General features: G+C 43.5%; 1 protein-coding gene across 1 annotated transcript in view; it reads right to left on the reverse strand.

Moving 5' to 3' along the window:
- The window catches only part of PARVG (parvin gamma), a 257,991-nt gene that overhangs the window by 105,851 nt on the left and 129,489 nt on the right, over positions 1-22,651 (reverse strand). Inside the window, exons 6-7 of the mRNA XM_069228283.1 lie at positions 22,251-22,366; positions 16,106-16,161 (exon numbers count right to left, since the gene is read on the reverse strand). Of these exons, the coding sequence (XP_069084384.1) occupies positions 16,106-16,161; positions 22,251-22,366 (172 nt within the window). The remainder of the gene's footprint in view (positions 1-16,105; positions 16,162-22,250; positions 22,367-22,651) is intronic.

Here is a 22,651-nt window from a genome sequence, read left to right on the forward strand (position 1 = left end):
GCAATTGTGAAACTTCTATTTAAGGATTACCAGGGTTATTGGGAAGAAGGCATGTGAGCTGGAATCAAAAGGATCAAAATAAGGTTTGCAGCGTTATGGGTCAGGTCATTTAGGTATGGCCCATGCACATCTGTGAGAGTAATGACCTGGATGTTGTACTCTGGCTCCTAAGAGGTCAGAGAGGCATCAGTGTCAGCTTGTAGAAGGAGTGAATTTCCATCACTGGGTGACAGCTAAGCCATCTCTTGGGCCATTGGATATTGTTCAGTGCTGGTATAGAGAGCAAAGTCTGAGTGGAGATTGTTTCCCTGGGATGAAGAACATCAGGTGGTCCAGAATAGTATCTATGTAACATGTGAAGAGGTTAGTCTCATTGAGATAATCTACCATGGACTTCACCTCCTTGCTTAGCCTGTCTATTATGTTTCCTAGGTAGCATAGAAGGGGTGTGGGAGAATAGTGGAAGAATGCAGATGGTACGTGACACTCACTGGGATGTCAGGAGTTGCTGGAGTTACCTGGTAAGCAGCTAGAGGAGGAGTGTAAGGTAATGCCTCTTTTTGCATGATCACTACCCCCATTTTTTGGGACTGAAGGTGCTGGTTTTTCGGCTCCGAAAGTACACTGAGGCCTGCTAAACAGACCTTAGAACCAGTGATCTGACCCTTAAAAGGTATATGTTTGATTGGTTCACCCACAATTGGCATACATTACTTCACTTATCAGTCCCTAGCATATGGTACTAGGGATACCCAGGGCTTCTAAGGTAAAGTGTCCTTCGTGGCACTTATTGTGCCACCATGAGTGTAACAAACCAAAGTAAGACTCCCAGCTGGCCATTGCTGGGTGGCTTAACAGATTTCAAACTGCTAACTCAACTTTGTCATTTAAAGTCATGACAAAGTCCAGAACTTCTTTATAATACATATGTTACCGCTAAAAGAAGGCCTATCAAGCCTTGAGGCAGAATGAAGTATATTAAAAAGTGGGACATGTGCTTTTAACTGTACTGACAGTAAAAACCCCAAATGGTTGTTTTTACTGTAAAAATGTTAGTAGCCCCATTGGTGAGTACAGGGTTTAATGCTGACAAATCAGCTGTGCTCACTTCTGAACGCCACAACTAAAGTTGGTACTTCAAGGTATCAAAAGAATAGTTACATGAAACCTGACTGGATGCCTATGCCAAATTTAATGTAAAATGGCAACTTTAGAATGTTGCCAATATATGTTGCCTGAATTTTCCAGTGACTGCTTACGATTGCTGGCCACGAGACAGCCTTTTGCCCTCTGGGTGAGAGGTATGAACGGCTCTCAGGAAGGAACACAAAGGGCCTGCTGTTGGAAGAGATGTTACCTCTCCCTGGCAAGGAGGCCAAATTGGGTGTGAGACCAAAAGGCAAGCTTCAAAGGGTAAGGGCAAATGGTGGACACACAGGAGGGGGCTGGTCTTTTGTTCTGTTAGACAGGTTAGTGTCGGGGATAGATAGAGGGAAGCATTTGCCAAACCAGTTTTCTATGGGGTGTGCAACTCTTAGGTAGCCACACATCTAGGGTGAGCTACCAAACTCCAACAAACAGAGAGAATGGCCCAGCCATCTTGGGAGTGGTCTGAATATTTAAGTCTGAAATAGCTGAATGACACATTGCAGGAAGTCATCAGCAGATGGGAGGGAACCTGGTAACCCATTGGCTAGTATTCACTGAATCCCCTGAGAGGAAGTTCTGGGCATAAAAGTGGCACCTCTGAGACCCAGAACTCAGATAATGTCTGCACTCCAGAGACAACCAAAGAAGGACTGCCTTACTGTTCCCCTGACCCAGAAAATAAAGGCTGCCCCAAAGACTGGACTGTACCCACTGATCCTTGGCCTAGCAAAGAGTTTTGACTGTACCTGTGGTGCCCTACTCAAGGAAACGTCATTCCCCACACAGAAGAAGTGACTCCAAGAGTCAGTTGTCTGGCTTTCTGTTACAACTACAAGTCTACAAAAAGTGTAGAAGCCTGCCTTGGCAAGTTGGTAGCTGACTTCCACTGACCACCAAAGAGCAGCCTGGGAGACTGTGTCTCAATGCTCGAAAGTTGCACCAGAGTCTGCTCGGCCAGGGAGAGGAATAAGAGTGCAGTTTGATCACCCATGACAGACACTAACCTCAGTTAAAGCAAACCCCTGGATTCACTGTAATCACAGAGCAGTGGCAATTGTTTTTTGGCTGGACCTCAACTAGACTTCAAGGGACATGGACCCCTGTGGCCAAAGTCATTCCACCATGTCTGTGGACCAAAGGGTGGCAACAGGAAGACACCCATCAAGAGATCAGCAACCTCAGCATCCTTCACCATCCTGTAACCCTTAAATCAGGAACACTCCTTTGAAGTCTTTAGGGTTCGCCCATAGAACCTGGAACTGGACTGGAGACTGTTTTAACTGCAAGACAGGTGTCTTGCCATGCCTCATTGACCCCTCTGACTTGCTCTCTGCCAGAGGTGGTCAGCCAGATTGGACCAAAGTAGTTGCACACAACTCTGCAAACATTTTCAAGAGATTTTTGAGTAACCGCTAACCACAGGAGTTGCCAATGCTTGTCTATGAATTGAATGAAAAGCAGTGATTTATTACTTGCTTAAAAATATATATCTCCAAAACCCTCTGGTGTTTTTTGTTCATTTTGGTGGCAAAAAATGTATAAAAATAAGTATTGTATTTGATAAATTGGTTTTGGGTTCTCTTTGTTCCTTTGACAAAGCCTGACTGCTCGAAGCCACAGAACCCCAGGTTTGAGCTATGGTTTTGTGAACAACCTGAATGAACCGAAAACGGGTTTGTGAGTTCATTACACAGTGAGGTCTCACAACCACACCAGGAAATAAACCGCTTTACTCACAAAGGGGAACAGTGACAATTATTGAGCTAGCTGGTGTCACTGAGGACAAAGCTGTAGCAGTATAGGGCATAGTGAAGAGCATGGCGGTTGGTCCAACCACAGGAGCCTATGGGAGAAGTGGGGCAGGAGAATGGCACTATGTGCTGTATAATGTTCGCCCAGGTGGAATAGGTGTCCCAGTGGAGGCTAGGGCACAAAGCCAAGGAAAAAAATATTTCCAGAGAGGTACTGGGATGTGGAGGAAGAGATACATGTATGTTCCAGGTGGGATGTGTCCAGTTAGGTGGGTAGAGGATGCCATATAGAGTTTTAAAGTGAGTGTACAAGTGGCAAGAAGAGCCCAGGTATAGGTGAGGAGAGAGAGACATGGTTGAGGATATTTCTGGTAAGGTAGAAGGATCAGAGTCAGATTAGGCAAGTGAGAACAAGAGTGAAGACTGGGAATCAAATTTCACATTGGAGATAAAGAGGGGGCTTCTGGAAGCAGCATGCTAGAAAGAATGAAGGTAGGAGGTCAAAGAGTACTCAAGAGAGACAGTGAAAACAATTAGTCCCAAAAATGGTTGAGAATGAGACAAAGCTCCAAAAGGGATAGAGGAGAAAGAGTGGGAAGTTTGAGGCTGAACATCCAAGCATGGGTGAAAGACGCTGGTGTGGGGAGCAGTCAGTAACAGGCTGTGAAAGGTTTAGCATAAACGGGACTGTGAAGAATCAAGTAGAGAGGGAGATGGTTTAGGGATCCCTTGCCAGTCATTTAGGTCATCAACGTGGAGAAGTGAAGATTGAAAATCTCCAGATTAGGTTCAGATGCTTCAATCAGAATATTTCTATCCCTGTAGATGGAGATCGAGACATTGCCTCTGAAGAAGTGTGCGGTTATTATGGATAGTTCAAGTCATTGTGGTATTTTTATAGAATTTGATGCATAAAAGAGATGATGATCTCAGGAAGATCACAAGTAGAGATCAGAGATGATGGTCTCAGGAAGATCTTTTAAGAGCCTATGCTTAAAGTTCTTTGCTGCATTTTTGGAGAGGCTGGGCAGATTCCGCAGGAATTTGGGCCAGCTCTCGAAAGCTTTATATCAGGAGTTGTGTTCTTCCACATGGCCATGATTGAGAGTGGAAATAAGTGTTGAGCTATGGTTCAACTTAACTGCATGGGAAAATTCATGCTTCTATAGTATTTAGCCAGCAGACTTCTTTCATCTAAGGAAGAGATCTGTAAGGCAGCATTTGGAAGGCTAACCAACTTGCCTTTCTCCCAGAGTGCTTTTCAGTGTTGTCTTTGTTAGTGGCTAAGGCGGTGTGCCAATTAATTACTCATATTTTAATACAGCGAATGGGGTGAAGTCAAGCCTCCTTTCATCTGAACAGCCCTTGTGAAGTGTTATTTGTATGCCTCCTTCTATGGTCCCAAATGGAAGTTCATGATGGTATTCTTTCTTTGGTTCTTTGTCTTAGTTATTCTACATATAATGATTCATTCTTTGGTTATGTTGTAATTCTACTGAGGGAAGAAGTCTTTCTTCCCTTTCAGTGGACCCTGCAAGATAGGAATCCTCCTTCTATGCCCTTTGTATATCCCCTTTACTCTGGCAGCAGCAGCAGTACAGGGGTTCTAAGTCTTTCTTCTGTGTTGTTGTTCCCCTGGTGGTACAATAAAGCAAAGGAGGGTGTGTGCTAGAAATTGGGTCTCTAGTTGGCAGGGGAATGCACCCTGCCCAAGTAGGGACCACAATCGTAGTCAAGGTAAGTCAGATACACACCCTAAATTAACCTGTGCCCCCTCCTCCTTCTGGTAGCTTGGCACAGAGCAGGCAGGCTTAACTTAGGAGGCAAAGTGGCAAAGTGTAAAGTATGTGTGCAACACTGAAAACAGTAAAATGGTGAAAACACCACACAAGGAGAATCCACACCGAGTTACAAAAATAGATCTTAATGTAATGAATAAAACAAGACCAAAAAAACAAACATTCAATAAGTAGAGGTCAAAATATGAATTTTATTAAAGAATAGCTGCAATTGTAGTGCTTAGAGACTTAAACGCCAACCAGGGCTATCTGGTCACACTAGACCTGGGTAAATCCAAAAGTTCAGACTGATCACAAGGGAGCACTGGCCGGTTCCATGTCCTGCTGAAAAAGTACCTTGTGTGGAAGGCTGCGTTGACATTGAGGATCTAATTTGAAGAGCAGAGGAGACAATAAAAAAAATCGATGAGTCGGTTCCAATCCACACAGACGGGGGATGCATCATTGATTATCGAAGGTGATGCGTCGGCATCGAGGAGAGCTGTGGCGGCTCCAAACAGTGCAGTGACAATGATGCATGAATTTCCTCAGAACACAGCTGAAGAACCCACATCCAAGGGCCCTGGACTGGATTGGTACAACTTGGCCGGGTGGGAAGGAATAGTTTCTTACCTGTAACTCCAGTTCTCGTAGGGGTATTTCCATGATAGTCATAAGTGCTGAATAGTTCTGACTGCCTGCAGAGGCCCCGGAGCACTTTTATGAAAATGTTTTCTTAAGTGTTGATGTTCGCCTTTCTTCAGGAAGGCCTGCAAAGTCACTTAAGAATGTCAATATGCAGCCTAAAGGAGAGGCTACACAGGCCAACATTTTTCATCCTACTTGGCTGAAAAAAGGGTACTGTAAGGTAGATGTGCATTCAAATGCATGAATAGTTTGAATATTTTGCAGAAAAAATCTTTCACAAACCTTTCTGCAATGTTACACAAGGATGAAGGAATGCAGGGCAGTGTAGCCCATAGGCTGTCATTATACAGAATCAAAATAAAGCTGTGCCTTTAAGAGCAGATGGTCCTCCCATATTCCATCATGCTTAGCAAGAGGCAGTTACCTTAGTTCTTTTTGTAGGCTTTACTAGCTGAGATGAAGAAGTCTGTGAATTATCATTATTATTATTATTATTATCATTATTATCATTATTATTGTTACTATTATTATTATTATTATGTCTATTCCACCGGGTAGGAGGGAGGGTCGCTTATGACTATCATGGAAATACCCCTGGGAGAGAACTGGAGTTACAGGTAAGAAACTATTCCTTCTCTCGTAGGGGTTTTCCATGTATAGTCATAAGCGCTGAATAGATTAGCAAGCCCATCCCCCTGAGAACGGTGGAGTAGACAGAAGGATAGAGTAATATTTATTCATGCAAAGAGATTTCTAATAGAAGCCTGCCCTACTTGAGCATCTGTCTTAGCATCAGAATCAAGACAGTAGTGATAAGTAAAGGTGTGGACAGACCTCCGTGTAGCAGCTTTGTAAATATCTGCTAAAGGAATGTTTCTCTCAATGCAGTCGTGGCTGCCTTGCCCCTAGTAGAATGAGCTTTAGGTCTGCCATCAAGGGAGCTATTGGCAAGCTGGTAACAGAACAAAATGCACGAAACAATCCACCTGGACAGAGATTGCTTGGAGGTGGCCAGGCCTGTTCGAACTGGACCATAGTTAATGAACAGCTGTTGTGACTTACGAAAAGATTTAGTTTTGTCTAGATAACATTTTAAAACTCTCTTCACATCTAGAGAGTGAAGTGCTCTCTTTGCAGGAGTAGAAGGGTTTTGAAAGAACGATGGTAAAGAGATAGTCTAGTTTACATGAAAGTCAGAGATAACTTTGGGTAGAAATTTTGGATGTGTTCTCATTACAACCTTGGAGAAATGGAAAACTGTGTATGGTTCCTGAGCACAAAGGTCCTGGATTTCACTAACACTGCAAGCTGAAGTAATTGCTATAAGGAAGGCAGTTTTCCAAGTGAAAGGATGGAGAGATGCCTTGGGTATGGGCTCAAAAGGATGTTGCATTAGACGTGAAAGAACTATATTAAGCTCCCATGGCGGAGATGGACGCCTAGTAGGAGGAAAAATCTTCTTTAACCATTCTAGGAAGTCTTTAATGACTGGAATTTTGAAGAAAGAGGTTAGCAAAGGCTTTTTCTGTATGCAGTAAAAGCTGCCAGGTGTACTTTAATGGATGAGAATTGCAAGCCAGATTTTGCTAGTTGCAATAGATATGGAAGAATAACATCTTATCTGCATGTTGTTGGATCTATGTTCGTGTCCAAACACCAAATGCAGAATCTTTTCCATTTTAAGGCATATACTGATCTGCTAGAAGGTCACTTTGCCTCTCTTAGAAGGTCGATGCAGTCTTGAGCAAGGTTAAGGTGACCATACTGTACCAGCTCAGGAGCCATGCTGCCAAATTCAATGACAAGAGGTCGGGATGTCTCATCTGACCTCCGAATTTCGTGAGAAGGTCTGGCCTGCATGGCAGCCTGAGATTTGGACAGAGTGACCGGTGAAGAAGGTCTGGAAACCACCACTGCCAAGGCCATTCTGGAGCGATGAGTATCATCCTGGTTTTGGAGTTGGACAGTTTGATCAGGACTGTCGGGATCAGGGGAAGTGGCAGAAAAGCTTCCTGACCAGTCTATCCATAGGGCATTCCCCAATGTCCCTGAATGGTAATACCTGGAGGTGACGTTTGGTCATTTTTTGTTTTCTGCTGTTGCGAATTGATCTATAGAAGAGGTACCCCCACATGGAGTAGTGCACGATGTCGTCATTTAGTACCCATTCGTGTTTTTTTTCTATCTCTCTGCTGAGAGCGTCAGCCTGAACATTCTCTATGGCACGGAAGTGAGTCGCTGTTATTGTTAAGTTCCTGGCCTGAAGCCAGTTCCAGATTGTTTGTGCATCCAGAGTTAGAGTTCTGGATCTGGTGCCCCCGGCTTGTTCAAGTAGTACATGGTGGCCGTCTTGTCTGTTTTAAGAAGCAGAGTATTTGTGGTGAATGCTGGAAAGAAGGTTTTGAGTGCCAGATGGACTGCACATTGCTCTACTAGATTGATATGATACGATCTCTCCTTCTGAGACCAAGAGCCTTGAATCTGTAGATGATCCATGTGGGCACTGCATCCGAGTAACGATGCGTCCATGACTATCGTCTGTGTGGGAACCTGTTGGTGGAATGGCATCCCTTTCAGAAGATTGTTCAGAGAACACCACCACTTGAGGGATCGCATTGCAGGGGGAGAGAGAGTAATCCAGTCCTCCCATTTGTCCATCAGCTGATTCCATTGATTTTCCAGGCACTCCTGCACTGCAAGGGCTTCATGTGGAGGCGAGCATTGGCAGTAAGGTAGATGCAAGATGCCATGGATCCTAGGAGAGACAAGACTATTCTTGACGTTGAATGAGGAGTTTGATATTTCCGAAGGATTGATGAACGTCGCTCCTCCGAAGGAAACACCTTTGCTTGAATGGTGTTGATGGTGGCGCCTAAGTAGTTCAACTTAAGGACAGGTGATGGGGTTGACTTGGTGAGGTTAACCTGTAGGCCTAATTGTTGAAGAAGTTGGTAAGTCCAATTGAAATGCAGTTGGGCCTCTTGAGATGTGGATGCCTTTATGAGCCAATCATCTAGATAGGGACAGACAAAGATTCGATGTTTTCTTAGATGGGCTGCCACCACTGCCATGCATTTGGAGAACGTTCTGGGTGCTGACTTGAGGCCAAAAGGGAGCACTGCAAATTGGTAATGGTCTTGTCCCACAAGAAATCTTAGGAACTTCTGATGCTTCCTGGAAATGGGAATGTGGAAGTAAGCATTGTGAAGATCCATGGAACAGAGCCAATCTCCCTGATGAAGCTGAGGGTATATCTGATGCAAAGACAGCATCCTGAACTTTTCATTTCAAATCCATTTCTTGGCTATTCTTAGATCGAGAATGGGTCTGAATTCATGCTCGTCCTTCTTTGGCACTAGGAAATACCTTGAGCAAATCCCTTTTCCACGTTGATCTGTGGGAACAGGTTCTATGACCTCTGCCCTGACAGCATCAAGATGGGATCTGGAGTGCTTCAGTGGAAAGAAGGTGGAGGCATGGTGAACCTGAGACAATAGCCATTTTGCACAAAATTCAAAACCTAGGCATCTGATGTTATCCATTGCCACTCTTCCAGATAATGCGAAATACTTCCCCCTACCGGAGTGGGTAACAGAAGAGGGGGGAGTAAGGGTTCCGGGTTTAGACGCAGATGTTTGACGTCCTCCATGAGCGGTTTGTGAAGTGGATCGACCTTGCATCTGTTTGCGTTGAGTTTCATATGGTCTCTGATGTTGTTGCTGCTGAGATCTAGGTGGCACCCATTGCGGAGTTTGAATTTTCTGTGAGAAAAACCTGTGGTGGTAGGGACGGAACGACTTCTGCTGCTCTCTAGGTTTTTCAATGCCTACTGCCTTAAGAGTGTCTAGTTCTGATTTCATTCTAGACATATCATCATCAGCGTGAGACCCAAACAGAGTAGAACCTGTAAATGGAAGGTTCTGTATTCTTTGCTGTGCTTCTGGTTTGAGAGAAGTAAGAAGCAGCCATGATGTCTTCTCAGGGATATTCTATGACAATATCGATGCGCAACTAAAATAGAAGAGTCCGCTGCTGCGCTTATAATCTGGATAGAAACCATAGCACCTTCGTTAATGATTTCAAGGAAATCTTCTTTCTTATCTTTGGAAAGATGATCAGCGAATTGGAGGATGGAGTCCCAAAGAGCGTGACCATATCTGCCCAAAAGGGCCATGGCACTAGCTGTCTTCATCAAAATGGCCGATGCTGAACAAATTTTGCGGCCTGCCGCATCCAGCTTTTTGCTCCCCTTGTCTGGTGGAGAGGAGGATGAAGGAGAAGTCAAATGTAATTTCTTGGCAGCGACAATAACCACCAAATCTGGTGTTGGGTCTGCCCTTAGAAATAAAGGATCCTGTTCTGGAGGACGATATTTCTTCTTGAGTCTAGAAGGCGCGGTTTTGGCTGTGGCTGGTGTCAAGAATAAGTCCATCGCCGGTTCTAGAAGACCTGGGACCAGTGGAAGCAAGGGTCTTGCAGAAGACCGTTGGTGTAAGGTTTCGAAGATAACTGATGTTGTCGATGTAGGTACTGCCATAGGAATGTTAAGCTTAGTAGTACCTCGGAAAAGGACTTCCTGAAAGTCATTAATCAGAGAGATTTGTGATGAAAGAGAGTCAGGCAGAGTTGGAGAATAGTCTCTGGTAAATGATGAGGAATGCCGATGATGGGAGCGAGATGTTGATCTATTGTTAGAGTCATGACGGTGGTGGTATCTAGATGTAGAGCAGCGTCTAGATGATTGATGATGCGAATGTCCTGAGGATCCTACGGGAGTCACAGGAGCCGGTTCAGAAGGCGTATCGGAGGCGGCGCTACAGCAGCAAGAGAAGCTGGAGGAGGCGGAGAAAGCAATAAAGGCATTGTCATATGTGAAGGAGGAGATGGTTGAGGAGAAGTTGGTAATATCACGAGAGAGGCAGAGGATTCAGATGTGGAGTAAATCCTTCTCCTTGGTGACCTTCTCGACGTCGACAAACTCCTGGACGTTGATGTACGTCATTGACGTTTTCCTCTCGTTGTCGATCCCTCATGACGTGGGGTGTCCCTTGTTGTTGATTGTCTATGACGTCTGGTGTCCCTCGACGTCGATCGTCCACGACGTTGGGTGTCCCTTAACGTTGATCTTCCATGCCGTGATGACGGCGATCTCGACAGAGAGGCACTTCTCGATGTCGGATGTCCTTGTCGTCTCAACGGCGTGTAAACTCTTGACGTCGAAGAATGACGAGACGTCGAGTGGTGTCGCTTCCTTGCCGTCAAGCTTGTTCTCGACAGCAAACATGTTGCGCTGTTGCTTGTCTCAACGTCGATATCCTCGACATCCACCGGGACCTGTGTTTTTTCTGACCAGAGCTGCACTTCTGAGATGTTGTGCCTGCAATGGTCGACGAAGTGAGAGCCCTGGTGGAAGACTGACCTTCCCCTCGCTCTAAGGTCCTACCCGTAGGCTGCTTTGTCCGTCTGCTGTCCTCTTTGGCATGGAGGTGAATTTTCCTCTGTCACACAGGGTGTGCCTGAAGAAGTTTTTACATATATCACAGGCATCAGGTACATGTGATGCTGGAAGGCAGATAATACAGACCACATGTGGGTCTGTTTTGGCCTTCTTTCTGCCACAGCGAGGACACTTGTCAAAAAGTAAAGCCATTTTGGATGGAAAAATGTCTTAAATTTCTGTCAGAATTTTACCAAAAATGTCAGAAAGTACTCAAGCAAGATGAAAAACGTTGAGTAAAAGTGTAATCTAAATGATGTGATCAGAAATCTTTGTGAAAAAAACTATAAATAGATGGAGCTCAATGCTTCAGGGTCCTGTCAGCAGGAGCCGGAAAAAAAGAACTGAGGTAACTGCCTCTTGCCAAGCATGATGGGATATAGGAGGACCATCTGCTCATAAAGGCACAGCTTTATTTGTATTCTGTATAATGGCAGCCTATGCGCTACAGTGCCCTGCATTTCTTCATCCTTATGTAACATTGCAAAAAGGTTTGAGAAAGATTTTTTTCTGCGAAATCTTTAAAATATTCATGCATTTGAATGCATATCTACCTTGCAGTACCCTTTAACAGCCAAGTAGGATGAAGAATTTTGGACTTTGTACCCTCTTCTTTAGGTTGCATAATGACATTCTTAAGTGACTTTGCAGGCCTTCCTGAAGAAAGGTGAACGTCTACACTTAAGAAAACATTTTCAGAAAAGTGCTCCAGAGGGCCCGCAGGCGGGCGGAACTATTCAGTGCTTATGACTAAACATGGAAATCCCCTACGAGAGAATCACGGTTGGCAGAGTGCAGAAGCTGTAGCAGAGGTGAGTGAATTCTTTGTTGTCCCTGAGACTTCAGAACAGGAGGCAAGCACGCAAGTCCTTCGAGTCACTTTGGTCCTTGGGATGTAGAGATTCAGCTACAGTCCTTCTCACTCCCAGGCAAGCAGGCAGCAGAGCAGGCACAGCAAAGCAGGAGTACATCAAAGTCCAGCAGAGTGACAGTCCTTTCAGCACAGCAGTCCTTCTGCATGGCAGAATGTCCTCAGGCCCAGAAATGTACTAATTTGGTGGGGATTTGGGGTCCAGTACCTATACCCAGTTGTGCCTTTGAAGTCGGGGAGACTTCAAAGAGAGGCCTTTGAAGTGCACAAAGTCCCTGCCCTTCCTTCCCTGGCTCCAGGCACACAACAGGGGGTTCTGCAGCTCTTTATGTGAGGGCCGGCTCAGCCTTCTTTAGGTACACGTGTCAGCTTCTTCCTCCCATCCAGCCCAGGAAGACCCATCAGCCTGGTTAGAGTAAGAAAACGCCAGCTTTCTAAAAGTGCTATTTTAAGGCTTGCAACTTAAAAGCGAACTTCACCATAAATTTGGATTTTAAATTGTGAGTCCAGAGACACCAAACTCAAAAAATCTATATGATCCCAGTTGGAAATTACACTTAAAAAATGTTATAAGGTAATCCCAGTTTTAAACTATGGGAGAGATAGTCCTTGCAGTGGTGAGAAACAAATGTAAAAGTTGTTCTCTACTTGGACATGTAAAACTTAAAAGTAAAAGTCAAACTTTTTAAATACAAGTGTACCCTGCCCTTGGGACTGTCCAAAGACAAAAAGAACAAATGATGAACGGAATGCTGAACAATGCAAACAGTCACCCCCAGTCACAAAGATCTGGGTTTAATCCATCATTTTTTTTGCCCACCACTCTACACCAGTTTGGACCCAGCCATATGCGAATCAGCTTTAACCCTGTTCCCCATGGGAACAGTTCAGCCCGATCTTTGGAGCTGTCCGGGTCTTAACTCAGGGGTGTCATACGTATTAAAAAGGAAGGTCAGGGCCTGGCAAGTGGGTTAACATGTCAGGTCTAATAGCAGTTTAAAACTGCACCCACAGGCTCTGTAATGCAGGCCTGAAACATGTTCAAAGGGCTACGGAAGTAGGTGGCACAAACAGTGCTGCAGACCCACTAGTATCATTTAACTTACATGCCCTGGGGCACATGTAGTGCACTTCACTAGGGACTTAGAAGTAGATCAAATATGCCAATTGTGGATAGGCCAATGTTACCATGTTTTAGGGAATGGGCACATGCACTTTAGCATTGGTCAGCAGTGGTAAAATGCCTAGAATCCTAAAGCTAGCGAAAAAGGAAGTCAGCAAAACAAGAGATCAGAAGGCAAAAAGTCTGTGGAGAACAATGCCAAGGATGCCAGGTCTAACAGTGTGGTTGCAGTGGAGGAAAAAAAGGAAAGGCTGTGGGCATGCTCCAACCACTGGGGGGAGGGGATGAATGTATACCCCGGGGAGACCCTCTGTCTGTTGCAAAGCCCGTTCTAGTTCCTGAAGAGCTGCAGTGCAGAAGATCTCCACTGTGCTGAGTTTGATCCTGTTGTGTCTTATTGGCTCATGCAGGTCATTCTAGGCTGCTTGTCTGGTGTTAGACAAGAAGGTTCTAGAATGAAGAATGAGAGCTGACATTGGGGGAAAGTCATCGCTTGGTCAAGCAGTTTACCTGTTAGCTGGTGCCCCTTATATTTTAAGCTTAAAAATAAATTGAAGTACTTTCCTCACACACCGTTCCTCATTTCATCTTCAACTACTAGAATGGCAACAGGCAGGTTTGGACTGCAACTGGATAACGGTTGGTGCGTATATCACAGTGCTGAAGTTGTGGAGGCAACAGCCAAGCAATTTCTTTATTGGGACTGATTGTGAAGATTTCTGAGTCAGCATACAGTTGTTCACTTATTCATGCAAACATCATATGAAGAGACGTTTATCAGGGAAACCCTTCTGCTTGTAATGTTACTTCCATCGGCCACAGAAACAGAACGTGTTATGGTGGCCATTTTGGATTAGGGAAAGCCAGATACAACTTCTATCGACTGCAAAAGCAAGACATAGTATGGTAATGGCCATTTTGGATTGCGGCAAATCTTCTACAAGATGTAATGGCTCAGTGCTTTTATTACTTTACTTGCAACATGTTGTAAAACCAAGACAAGCCTGTCATTTGGAGAGGCAGTTTACCTGTTAGCTGTTATCCCTTATATTTTATGCTTAAAAGTCTTTCATTACTTATAAACCACAGAGGGTAACCCATGAACCCCAAAGGGCTGGGTGGAAAGTAAGCATTACATACAACACTGCCCAGAGAGGAGAAGCCAGAAAATTATTCATACATCATAAAACAACATAGGTGAAAAATAGAAAAACAATTTATTAATATAAATATATATTCATTCATATACAAATACATCTAAAAAACATCTTAGTATATTAATCCTATAAGGACACCCCATCTAATAGACAACACACCGAACGATAAACAGTGTGAGAGAAAGTGCTCGTGATAAATGACAGGAAAAGGAATAAAAAATATTCAATTCAATCCATAACCTATACAAAAAACATTAAAAACAGTTGGTTGGTTCTTTTTTGCTGCATTGATTCAATTCCAAATCCTCTCAGAATCTAAACCACTTCCTTCAGGCCTCCAAGGAACCTATGCAGAAACCAATCCGAACTGTGACTTATCTGACCCCTCAATATCTTGGGCCAAATCTCAGCTCCACACTGGGTCTTCTTCAGGACTAACTGATGGGAGTCCCTTAATATATCCTCTGACTCCGTCACTTTTCTACTTATCTACTTATCAGGATATTGAATCTGTTTATAAATTCCAATTTGACCCCATATACCGGGTTACTGATCAATTCCATGTATTCTTCATCCGTGTGTGATCCCTCGTAAGGCTGGTCGTTATCAAAGTAAAAGATAACAACCAGTCTTATGAGGGATCATGAATATATATTTATATGAATAAATAGTTTTTCTATTTTTCACCTATGTTGTTTTATGATGTATGAATAATTTTCTGGCTTTTCCTCTCTGGGCGTTGTTGTATGGAATGCCTAAAAGTCTTTCATTAACACACTGTTCCTTGTTTTCTTCTTTGACTGCTAGAGATCCCTCAAGAGAAGTCGTGACCAGCAGCTGCAGAGGCCCCTAAGTTGCTAAGGAGCTACAGCAGGAAAAGCAGGGCAGGACACTGCCCTGCGCCCAGATTCCACACATTGCCTAGGAGTGGCTCTGACTCATGCCACAGGAGCCAGAGTGCAGTACAAGAGTCACCTGTGGCAGGGCACGCTTTCAACTTTGATGTGAAGGGTCCCATCTCCTATGGGCCTCACCGATTGAGGTTACCATCCAGCCTATATCGGAGCTTCAGTGAGTTTGCAGTGCCCGGTGGTCTGCTTAGCAGTGGCGGGCACTTGTCAACGAGCGGAGGGTATTAAAAAAAAAAATAATACAATAAAAAAATATACCTTTCATGTTATCAACAGCATGACAGCAAAGTCGTGATTGGTCCAAGTGCCCTGCTTCGGCGCTCAGACAGGGAGTAGGCACCTGTGCACTTTCTCCTCCTGGCTGTTCAATACATCCAGATGGAGAAATGCAAAGTGCGCAAGACTGTTTGGCCGGCCCAACACGGCCGGCTAAAGCATCATGCGCACTTATGTGCACATAGCCCTCCTTCAGCCCAGCCCTGTCCAGCTCTAACTGTGCTCCCAAGGAAAAATAAAATGATAATAATGTTACATTATTATCATTTAATTTTTCCCTTTCGTCCACTGCATAAAGCAGTGGGGTAACGCTCCTCCGCCTTAGTGGATCATCTGCTGCTACCACTTAGGGACCCAGCTGCTTGATCAGCTTGTGTTGGGAGTGCCGCCTAGGTCTGGGAGCCAGGTGTTCTCTTATGTTAGTAGAGGAGGGAAGGCTGGGCTACAGGCTCAGCCATGCCCAATAAATTTGTAGGACGTCTTGTCCCGATTAAGTAAGGCTTTGTAGTAAAGGTATGCAGCCCCCGTGCTTTCCATGTTACGGGGTAGAGGACAGCAGCAAGGTAAGGGTTTTCACAGACAGCGATCCCAGGACCCAGCTGCTGAGCTCAAGTTGTGGACCATTCATATTTAGTTTTCACCCATGACAGTATATTGTATGGGTGAAAAACCATTGGCAGTACTGTGACAGGATTTTGCCTGATCACGTGCACAGCCACCTTAAAAAAATGCACTTCAATACAAGGCGTGGTAGATTAAGCTGGTGGGCCAAGATGTGGGATGGTTCATTTTATACTTTTTGTTAGCATAAACTCACCACTTTTTAATTTCTTAATTTATTTTTTTTAATTTCTCTTGCAAATGCTTGAAAAATAGATAAATTAATAAAAACACTACACGCCAGCTGAGTTAATACTTTTTAAAGCAATATAATCTGGATTTACCTGCATGCAGTGACATATTCCACTACTTTTTCTGTTTTTATTCCTTTTTTGGTGGGCTATAAAAAGAAAAATTCAAAAAACTCGTTAGAATGTGTAGTTGTGACAGCACAAGTAGGTAACTACTATTATTGATACTGCTAGGTTAACGGGACGATTTATAAAAAAAAAAACTGTGCAAGATAGGTAGGCAAGAGATGCAGTGGATGTAATTCTCAGATTCTGCTTCACACAAAAAATTTCTGAAGACCCATACAATATGAGATGCAGCTTTGGCCACCTAAATCTGCCAGTATGTTAGATTTCCGGCAATAATAAGATTATGGACTGGGTGGGGTGTACTCAACGCAGGGATACATGTCTACACCGGAAAGTAAGGTAACAGACAGACATTCATAATTTGTTAGTTAAATTCATAATTTCCCACCCCATTTTAACGTGGAGAGTTATCCAAAAACGGTTTCTGACTTATTGGGCGTGAATCAGCCCTACTAGGTTTAGATAAGGATGAGAAGCCCCAGGAGAGCCCCGTTTTTTTTAGGGTCTGATTTCAAGGGCCCTCCATCCCGAATAGTAATTGAGCAACCAGTTAACTTCTAATACTGCTGGGTGCGTGTTTACCCAAGTACCCCATTCCAAGTTTTCCTTCCAAGAATGAGGAATGACATGAAAAGTCTGAGTTTGTGCATCTGTTTTACACATACTTTGTTTCTTTTTGAGCAGTGTTTCTGTTTGACGTTGTGCCAGATATTTTCTGGTGCAATGTGAAAGGGAAATAATTCAGATCTTCTGTAATTAATGGTAAATTGAGTGTGGGCTGCATGATGAGCTGTAATGAGACCCTGGAATGTGATGCAAGTTCCAGGTGTTTATGTTTTGTACAATACGTACAGAAAAATAATTTTGGTCTAATATATATGGGACAAACTACCCCCTGCCATACATTATAAGGATATTACGAGGCACAGAGGAGTTCCATAACCATAAAGAGGAACAAGGCAAAAGGCCGTATTCCTTTCTAACATTATGGAACTCTGAGGTGACGTCCGTATCATGTACCTTTCCCACAATCCACTTAACACCTTGATGAGTAGCTCTTTCATATGAAAAAAGGTGCATCTTTGCAACATGAAGAATAACAATAAACCCCCTAGTGCAAATTTAAACACATCAAACCCTGTTATTTGTTGTAAACAGATATTAAAAACAGTTCAATACAAGGCTTTTTTTTTTTTAAGCTACACTAGCTCGAATGTGTAGAAATAGGCATAAGGATTCTAGCTTTTCTCTTACTACCTAAGAAATGCCTATCTTCAAGAAGGGGGATAGAGACAGTCTAACATGTTATAGGCCTATCTCCGTTCTTGATTCAGTGGTTAAGGTGGTGGGTAATATTCTCTTAGAGAGGCTATCGGCTTGGGCGGCAGAGAATAACATGCTGTCTGAGGCCCTGTATGATTTTCGTGCAGAGAGGAGGACCAATGTATGAATTTATATCTGGTCTTGGGGAAATATACTGTGGCTCGTTCTGGATCCAGTTTTATGGGTTTTATGGAACTTTTCTGCATTTGACTGTGTTAATCGGTCTAAGCTGTGGCAGGTTATGCTGTCATTGGGGTAGAAAAAGACATTGTCTTATTTTTCAGAGATCTTCATAGGGACACCATTGCCTCAGTATTCTATTCTATGGATTTGAAGTGTACTCGTACTTTTCACATTACGAGAGGGGTGCGGCAGGGCTGAATTCTGGCCCTCTTTCTGTTTAATTTATATATTAATCAGTTGGAGCAAAAATTGGGGGGCGGCGAATGCGGATTGCCCACGTGTGGACATTGGTAGGTTACTGGTGATATATGCAGATGATGTGGTACTCCTGGCTAAAACTGCCAGAGGTCTGCAGTCTCTGATACATTCCTTTTCTACCTTTATGGAGGGGTTGGGCTTGTCCATCAATGATAAGAAGTCAGTCATGATGATAGTAGGGCCCTGCACTACAAAAATGGTGAGATTTATCTTAGGTACGTATACCCTATCCAAGTCCAGAGAGTTCTCTTATTTGGACCTTCTTTTTGATTCAGCTTTAAGCTGGTGCCCTTTAATGAATAAGAAGTGTGAAGATTTGGGGCGAGCTAATGCCACAATTTGTAGCTTTGCTACAAGGCTGAGTAATAGACCAGTTAGGGCCCTGCTGCAGATGTATATGGCCAAATGTGTGTCAGATGCCATATATGGCAGCGCTGTATGGGAGCATATTAACCTCCCCAAATTGCAAATGGTGGAAAGTAGGTTCTTACGCTGGGTCCTTTGTCTTCCCCAAAGTACCTGGGCAATATCAGTGCACATGGAATTAGGCATTGGCTTTCTTTATGATCTGGTGGACTTTCACCCCCTTGCTTTTTGGCTGAAATTTTGGCTCAAGCCAGGTTTATGATTAAGTAAGGAAATTCTGATAGATTGCTTGTCACTGGATTATGCTCCCCAAATCCCCTGGCTCAAGTATATCAGGGATGTCTTAAAGAATTTGGGGAGAGGTTTTAGTTCTGACTGTTTTTTTATTATCTAGGTTTAGAATTAATCTTTTGCATCTTTTGCCGGCACACCCTCGGGGTATGAATGGAGGGCAGAAATTAGAACCCTGTGGCTGCAATCATAATTCTCCACAGGACACCTTGCACTTTACTATGTTCTGCTCAATTTATAAGCTGCCCCGTAAGGCCTATCTTGTACCTATTTTAAAAAGTGCTACTTTTGCACAAGTTAGGCCTGTCCTCATGTATTTACAGATGCTGGAGGAGGAAGTGAATTTGTGTGCCCTTCATTTCCTAAAAATGACAGTGAGGCTAAGGAACTCGATGGAGTGTGAATTTGATATCCCTTATGGTGTGGTCGATGTACTGTATTGCTCATTTTGCACATTTTTAATTGTTTTAGACTTGCTGCTGTTTTATATTATTAACTTTTACTGTTTTTTTGACTATCTGTATTTATGTATGCTTTTATGGTTATTCACTGAAGCTGAATAAAGCTAATTAAAGAAAGACCTAAGGAATGCAAAAATAAACGTGATTATAAACTAAAAAATAGAGCAACAGAAAGAAAAGCAAGGTTTGTTTTTGTTGATTTAAACAGCTGCTTTAGTTAGGCTCCATGACCTGACCTGCCTTTCATCTCAGCTGCTGGCAGCAGACATTGTGACGTCAGAACACGACTGTAATAACTTTTAATAGTCGAGTTCTGACTCTCTTCTTTATAATCAGTAACTGGGTGTGTCACAACTCGCAGATTATAAAGAAATTAGACACTGGCATTTCTACAGGGATTACAGAATCCCGTGTGTTATAAAGAAATTAGAGACAGGAGAATATAGTGGGTTACAGAATCCCATGTATTATAAGTAGATATTGATTGTATATTAGAAAAATCATATCTGCCAGATAAGTGAGGATTTAAACCTAGTTCGTGTATACTCCTTGTGATTTTGCACCCTGCCACGTGTGGTGGAAAGCACTTTGTCATTCAGAACCCTTTCTCTGAATAACTTCTTTATGTTTCAGCTGATGACAAGCACCTTTCCTTCCATTTTACAAAGTGAAACGAGTAGGACACTGGAAGATATATGTTCAGTAACAGCTCTGGCTGGACATTCCGTCTTTATTGTAAATGTGGCAACCATGTTATGCTCTACCCAGACCCAATGATCAAACCACTTCCTACTGAGCAGGGCTTTGATTGTTTGAGTTAGCTACCATAGAGAGCTAAGGAGGCTTGGGGCTCCACCTTTCCATCATAGATGCGGTACCTTCTGCGCTGGTTAGTGAAGAACACCTAAAATCAAACCAATCACAGTGTGAGGCTGTCCCTGCATCTGCAAGGAGTGGGTAAAACAAAGTGTGACACGATGCTGAAGGAGTGCGCCCCATTTCCTATGTTCGCCATATTGTCTTCCACCTTGAGGTGGTTTGTTCCACTGAGAATGCGTGAACCAGGACGGTCACTAAGGAGGGGAGGCCTGGTCTAACTGAACTGGCTCCCACTTGAAACGGGGCCACGGTCGGCTCACAAGAGATGAGCAGACCTTTAATGCCATGAAAGTAACCTTGCGATATCAGCCATAACAAAGAGGTGTTTTGCTTAAGCCAGCAACATAATTTTGCAGGCACTTTTCTGCCGAGACCGACTACGCAGAAAGTGCATACTTTGTGATTTGAACTCTACTGAATTACTGACAGTTCTGTTTGAAAAAGAAACAAGGTCTCTCTGCTGTTACAATTACAAAACTTCCAATCAGTCAGAGATCATCAATAGTTTTGACCCATATGGTAGCACGTGATCTTTCAATGTCTCTCCAGCACTTCTTTGATTAATCTTCGCATTATTTATCATTATAATCTCTATTGAAATCTTTCCGGAGCTCATAATGACAATGGTATTCTGGAACTGGATAACACAACGTTAATTTAAAATGTGGCTTATGTGTTACAACAGTACAACTCCCACTTTAGCTGAACACAGACATGGAATGGCTTGTCTGTCACAACACTACACCTCTCACTTTAATTCAACACCCACCTGAAATAAGAAGTTTTTGCTAAAAAAATTACATATCTAAACGCAACATTCATCAAATTATCATAGTCTGTTTCAGTTCAAAACAGTGGACCCAATAAACTCTGATAATCTATTCGAGGTGTCCTAAATCCAGGGGTGTCTCACTAAAATGCAGGATAGGAAGCAAAATGTTTTTGATACATTTTAATTCTTTGCTCATCTCATTGTATCGTTTCTTTTGAAATGTCTCCTTGGTATTCGTCTCAATGATTTGTTCTTGGTCTGCACTGGTCCACCTTTGGTGATGTAATTTGACGGCCCCTTTATGTTTCTGACCAGGGTGAAGATTGGAATAGCAAGGTAAATCAGGCGGATTGGGGTGTGCTGAAAGTGTGTGGGTCCAAGTACGAAAACAGCTGGATTGTTCTGGATGGGTCCAGATGTGCTGCGCTATCTGAACCAAGGTGCAAGAGATAATGATTGGCAAGGGCTGATGCAGGTTAGATCTGAGATGCATTAAGTTGTCTGTCTGCCCAAAGTGCTTCTGTCTAGGATGTAGGCCTTGCTGAAAACTATTGGGCGGAGTGGCCAAACTGATGCTGCCACATGTCACCTGGTAGCCAATTGACATATGGAACTGCCACAACTGGTTACAAGAGGCCCGATAGATTATAACAAATGGCCTGAAAATTGTCTTTTTAGTTGATTAATGTCAAGCCATAATTATTCCTAGGACGTTTCTTAAAAAACCTTGCACCCAAACTGAAGTGGGCATCACCTTTTGTTGACTGCTGTTATGCTCAAGCTAGGACATGGTGGACACATTCATTTGTAGATGGCCAGGCCATGGCGAGTGGTGCAGAAGAGAGATGGATGTGTATAGGAAGGAGACAGGTGCAGCGGAGAAGAGAGGCCAAGGAATGAAGGGTGCATTGTGAATGTGGGTTTAGAAGGTTAAAGCTAAAGTATACAATAATTTAAAATAAATTATTGCACCAATTCCATACCCTGAGAAAAACTGGTTGGGGAACCTGCACCAAATATTTTGCTACGGACCCTACAGAAACAGGCAGCAGCCTTGGCGAAGCCTGTATCTAGGGGGAGGTTGGGGCTGTTAGAGGCCCTGCCAGACGCAGCCGCTGGCCACTCAAAATTTAAATACTAAATTAAACAATAATTACAAAAATACTAAAAACAGTATGAACAAATATTTTACTCGAAATCAGCAGACAGTCCCAAAAACAGATTCGTGTACCTGGTACCTGGCCTTAAACTCTGCTGTCGCACGGATAATTAATCAGACGCTCTCTTCCTAGCCGAAACGTGGGCGATGCCAGCTGACAATGTGCTGTGAAAGTGAGTGGGAACCTGGGGGCACCGCCGCCTCTCCGTGCGTTACTCGGCCCGAGTACTCCCAGCCCTCTACCTCCCCGGTGACCTCCCGCACGGTCAATCAAACTGAAATGGAATAATTAGCAGGTTGACTGACCCGTCCGCATGTCCTTCCCCTGCATTGCCTTGCTGCTAATTAGCTATTGGGTAACAAAGTTCGGCAGCGCACAAAGTTTCAATAATTAAATATGAAGATGAAAGTACTCACCTCAACTACCACCACTTCCACAGAGACATTTGGCGGAATGGGCAGGTTGGGCTGAAAGTGCCTTGCAATGGCAATCAGAAGATGTAGCGTGGCCAAGAGGTCCTTGCTCAAAATCACTAATTTGAAAGAAAGCCAGAGGGAGAAATAACATACCATATCCTTAATAAAAGGTGATATTCTCTTAATTACATTCCTTCTTCGCGGTTATGGAGTAATATCAACATTATCCAGACACGTGCCTCGCTGTGGCAGAAGGTGACATTTAAGCAAAATGAATTTCTTGCTCCGGTGATGCTCAGTACAAATACCACTGCATGCCGGTTGTGCCATTAACTACAGGCTCGCTGGACCGCTGCGAAGGCCATTTATTGAGGGGATGGACACAAACCACAAACTGTAAA

This window comes from Pleurodeles waltl, chromosome 4_1, assembly GCF_031143425.1.
Source record: "Pleurodeles waltl isolate 20211129_DDA chromosome 4_1, aPleWal1.hap1.20221129, whole genome shotgun sequence".
Classification (NCBI taxonomy): Eukaryota; Metazoa; Chordata; class Amphibia; order Caudata; family Salamandridae; genus Pleurodeles; species Pleurodeles waltl.